Source organism: Tupaia chinensis, unplaced genomic scaffold, assembly GCF_000334495.1.
Source record: "Tupaia chinensis unplaced genomic scaffold, TupChi_1.0 Scaffold000165_2, whole genome shotgun sequence".
Taxonomy (NCBI): Eukaryota; Metazoa; Chordata; class Mammalia; order Scandentia; family Tupaiidae; genus Tupaia; species Tupaia belangeri.
The window spans coordinates 3,405,772-3,410,233 of NW_006159640.1; the positions used below are offsets into that span (position 1 = coordinate 3,405,772).

General features: G+C 50.7%; 1 protein-coding gene and 1 long non-coding RNA gene across 3 annotated transcripts in view; one reads left to right on the forward strand and one right to left on the reverse strand.

The window, feature by feature from the left end:
- LOC102472497 (uncharacterized) overlaps positions 1–2,571 on the reverse strand; it is a 12,087-nt gene extending 9,516 nt beyond the window's left edge. The window contains exon 1 of the long non-coding RNA XR_003549039.1: positions 2,130–2,571. This is a non-coding gene — a long non-coding RNA (uncharacterized LOC102472497). The remainder of the gene's footprint in view (positions 1–2,129) is intronic.
- CYB5RL (cytochrome b5 reductase like) overlaps positions 1–4,462 on the forward strand; it is a 23,925-nt gene that overhangs the window by 16,455 nt on the left and 3,008 nt on the right. For both annotated transcript variants that reach the window (XM_006146122.1, XM_014586908.1), the window contains exon 6: positions 3,677–3,880. In XM_006146122.1, coding sequence (XP_006146184.1) covers positions 3,677–3,880 — 204 coding nt within the window. The remainder of the gene's footprint in view (positions 1–3,676; positions 3,881–4,462) is intronic.

A 4,462-nucleotide genomic window follows, 5' to 3' on the forward strand; every position in this document is an offset into this window, starting at 1 on the left:
ATCTCATAGCATGTTCACATCTCTCCTCAACTTTCCAGGAAGAATTAGTGGTTTCTCATCAATTAATACACTTCCAGAAAGCAGTTTGGCAGTGTGTACCGAGAGTTAAGAACCTTTAAATCCTTTGACCCAGTAATTCCATTTCCAGAAGTCTAGCCTATAGAATCTAAAATGCTGACTTGTTTGTGTATGTCCATTGCATCTTTGTCATAGCAAAAACAAGACAACTGAATACCCAACAACAGGAGAACAGTCAAGTACACTGGGTTACACGTACTTGATGGCACATATCCTGGATTTTTAAATTCTGTTTATAGATGATGTTGTATGTTTAAGCTATAAGATCAAAGTGACATACACTAAATGTAAAACTGAACATACAACAGGTTGGGAAACTTAAGTTAAAAATGTGGGGCCAGCAGGTGGCATAGTGGTTATGTTGCTGGACTCCCACATAGTCGACTGTGGTTCAAGTCCCAGACCTGGTTGCTTAAAACTCACACTGGGTACATGTGTGTACATGCCCAAAATTCCAAGAGGAGAATGGAGGAGAAAGGATTTTTAGCATGGCCATTCCAACTGGGGGGTGATTTTTTGCTTTCTGTCTCTCTGGTAAGTGTGTGCACTCTAGCAAAAATTTCTACCAAAGAGAAAAAAGAAATGCACAAAAAAGAGCCAGAAGATGGTGTGGTGGTTAAGGTACTGGACTCTCGTATAGCTGACTGTGGGTCAAGTCCTAGAGCTGATGGCTTGCTTTCTCACTTTCTCTGTCTCTCTGGTGAGGACATATGCCCTATAACAAATTTTTAAATAATAATAATGATAAAAATTCTTTAAAATGCACAGAAAAGATATGAAAATAGAATGCAATGAAATGCCAGCAGCTCTAGGTGGTGGAATTATGGGTGATTTTTACTTTCTTCATTATACTCTCCAAATTATCTGCAATGAACACCTATTACCTTTATAATTAGGAAAACAAAGCAAAATGAAAACAAATGACAAAGAATGAATCATGCTTTCTTCTCCTTTTTGTTTCATTTAAAAATAGCTTTTGTTTTTTTCCCTTATTACAAATGCAGTACATGTTCATTGTTAAGAAAGAAAGAAAAGAAAAAGAACACCTGCAGGCCAGCCACCCAGACGTCTCAGCCTTGCTACCTTGGCGTGTATCCTTCTAAATCCCCTTTCCCAGATGGGTAGTTGAACGAGCACATGTGCGCACACACAGGACGCACACACAGATTTGCATATGCTGATCGTTTCATATATGTGGCACCTACTGTGTGCCAGACTCTGACCTTAGCACTTGCTGTGTAGAAACTTCTGTAATCCCACAGCAGCTCTTAGGTCTGCTACCTCTGTTTTGCAGATTTGTGGTGTGAATATTTAATACCATTTCATAGTCTTCTCTTAATACTAACCACACATGGCCTTGCATTTTATTTTATTTTTTAAAGTTCATTTTGTATCTTTCCTTTTTTTTTTTTTTTCTAGAGAGGTTTTTTGCTATAGGGCGCGTGCGCTCGCCAGACAGACAGAGAGAGACATAGAGACAGAAAGTGAGAAATCACCCCCCAGGGGTGCCAGAATCCCTTCTCCTCCATTCTCCTCTCTGGATCTTGGGCATGCACGCACACGCACCCAGCATGAGTTTTAAGCCACCGGGTCTGAGACGCAAACCGCGGTCAACTACGTGGGAGTCCAGCGACATAGCCATTACGCTAACTGCTGGTTCCCCATTTTGTATCTTTCATGAAAGAGAGAGTGTACATGCAAATGCAAGAATGAGAGGGAGAGACAGGCCTCCTCAACAGTCTCATCATGCTGCAGTCCCCTCTCCCAGCCCTCCAGCTAGTCAGGGTCTTAGGGGCATGCATGCCCAGTGTCAGGTAGACTTGGGATCTGAACCCATGCTCAACCTTGTGGCTTCGAGCACTGCAGATCAGTACACTAGGGCCTACACCACTGAGGCTGAGCCAGCCCTGCATTTTAGCTGAGTGTGCCCTGAGAGCAAGGCATGGGAACTGTTCCTGTTTTCTCCTGGCCTACAGTGGACACTGGATAAGTGTTGTCTTGACCACCCTCCTGGGTGGAGCCCATCCACAGAACACTTGAAAGCCCTGTACCTCTTATCTACGGAGCTCGTAGGGCCCGGCAGTGAGGAAAAAAGAGGTGGCGTCTGGCGTGTTGATACTTGGCCACCAAAATTCCAGCCAAGTCTAGCTCTGCCCTGAAAGGATGCTCAGGGTACCCCTGCTCTCTCTGGGCCATTGTTACTGCATCAGCCCTGGGGACTGACACGCTAGCATCTGTTGCTGTGTTCATTCAATAGACAGATGCTGTCCACCCAGGGCCAGGCCCATGCTGGACTCCGGGCACCCGAAAGGGGTCAGGTGTGGCTCCTGTCCTCCAGAAGTTTGTAGTTCGGTGGGAGAGACACAGAAACAGATGCCGACAGCAGCGTGACCAGCATTGTGCAGAGGGGTGCACAGGGAACTTTGAGAACATAAAAGGACTCTCCCCTGCCCTCAGCTCAGGGAACTCTTCCCAGAAGACAGGCTGAGCTGAGGTGAGAGACAGAGGAGATGCATGATTAACTGAAGGTCTGGAGGCTGGAGAGAGCATGAAATACAGGACAGGGTGACAGGAGGGCGTCTCGGGCTTAGTGGAGGGCAGGGGAGAAATCTGGATTAATCCTCTGTGACGTCATACAGGGTACTTTATGTCATCTCACTTAATTCTCATAAGAATTCTGAAGTAGGTCCTGTTGTGGGGAAATGCTATTCTTCTTCTTCTCCTCCTCCTCCTCCTCCTCCTCCTCCTCCTCCTTCTTCTTCTTCTTCTTGTTATTATCAGTGAAGAAACTGAGGCTTAGATTGGTGAAAGAGTTATGTCCATATCACAAGGCTTGGGATTTATACACAGAGGTCGACTCTCTAGAATGAGGGAGGTGAATGCCTCTCTGTATGGGTCACACACTCTACTCACCTTTTACGCACTGACCTGAAAGAGGACTGCCTCTCTTTAGGCCTAGAGCCAGGAAATGGGCTCACCGAGGAGGAGAGGATGGAAATCGAGCCTCTTGGGGCGGGAACTCGCCTCTGTTGCCTGGCTCTTCTGTGCCGGTGGTGTGCTGGGCACTTCTGTATATTATCTGTAATTGAACCTAGAGAAGGGCAGGCTCAGGGCCAAGCTGGGGCCCTGAGATCTCTGCAGGGTTGCCACGGGGAGAGAAAGCAGCCTGAGAGCAGGGCTAGGAGGGCCGGGGGTGGGCATGGCTTTGGTGGGCGTTTCGGCATGTGAGGGGGAAAGATGGTGAGGGGAGTCGGCCTTAGCAGACCAAGCTCCCTTGAAGGTGGCGAACTCCCTGTACATGGAAGTGTGTAAGCAGAGACCTCATGGGGTGCCTTAGAAGGCAGCTAAGCCACTTCCAGGATCAGCTACACTGTTAGGATCCCCTCCATCCCCGACATTCCAGGACCTCTGTTACTCAGCCCTCACATGGCTTTCATGAGCAAGGGTGGCTTCCTGGAGGAGGTGGAGAAGGGACATAGCTGGATGGGAGGCTCAGGAAGGGCACCGCTGTCCAGTTCAAACAAGCCCAGGGAAGGCCCTGCAGTGGGGTGGGCGAGGTGAGCTCCCTCTCACCGCCCTCTCCCTGCCTGTTCCCCAGTATGGTGAGGTCCTCATGCTGGCCGCGGGCACGGGCCTGGCCCCCATGGTGCCCATCCTGCAGAGCATCACAGACAACGCAGATGATGAGACCTTCGTCACGCTGGTCGGCTGCTTCAAGACCTTCAAGGGCATCTACCTGAAAACCTTCCTCCAGGAGCAGGCACGTTTCTGGAACGTCCGCACCTTCTTTGTCCTCAGCCAGGTGAGCCTGAGGTGGCGGCATGCTTCCCTGGCCCAGGTCTGCCGTCCCCTGGCACCCACCCGAGGACCCACCCAAGGACCGTCTACCGCCTCTCCGCCCCATGCAGTGATAGCACCCCGCCCCCCGGGAGCACCCACACACCGGGCACGGAGGGCACGTGTTACCATGTCTGTTGTACAGAGGAGGCAGCGGAAGCCCAGGGAGGTGTCGCGCTGCCAGTGGGGCAAGCCCAGGGCTGTGTGATTCCTGTGACTGGCCCTTACCCACCATGCCTTGCTGCCTCCCTGCCGCCCCATGGTGTCCTCAGTCACAGGGGTGGGGCCCGGCAGTGGACTCAGGAGGTGGGGAGTAGACCACAGGCGTCCTTTAAGCTGTCCCACTCCCGAAGGTGGGGACCTGTGTCTGGATCTGCATTCTCCCTTCAGGGCTTAGCCTGGTGCCAGGCACAGGGCAGGCCCTCCATCCGTGCCTGGCAGGTGACCTGCATCGAGCCCACCGCGTTACTAGGGTCACTGCCACCCCAGTTTGTCCCCCATGGGAGGGAAGCAGCCGAACTCAGCAAGCTGCAGGTTCCCTAGCTGG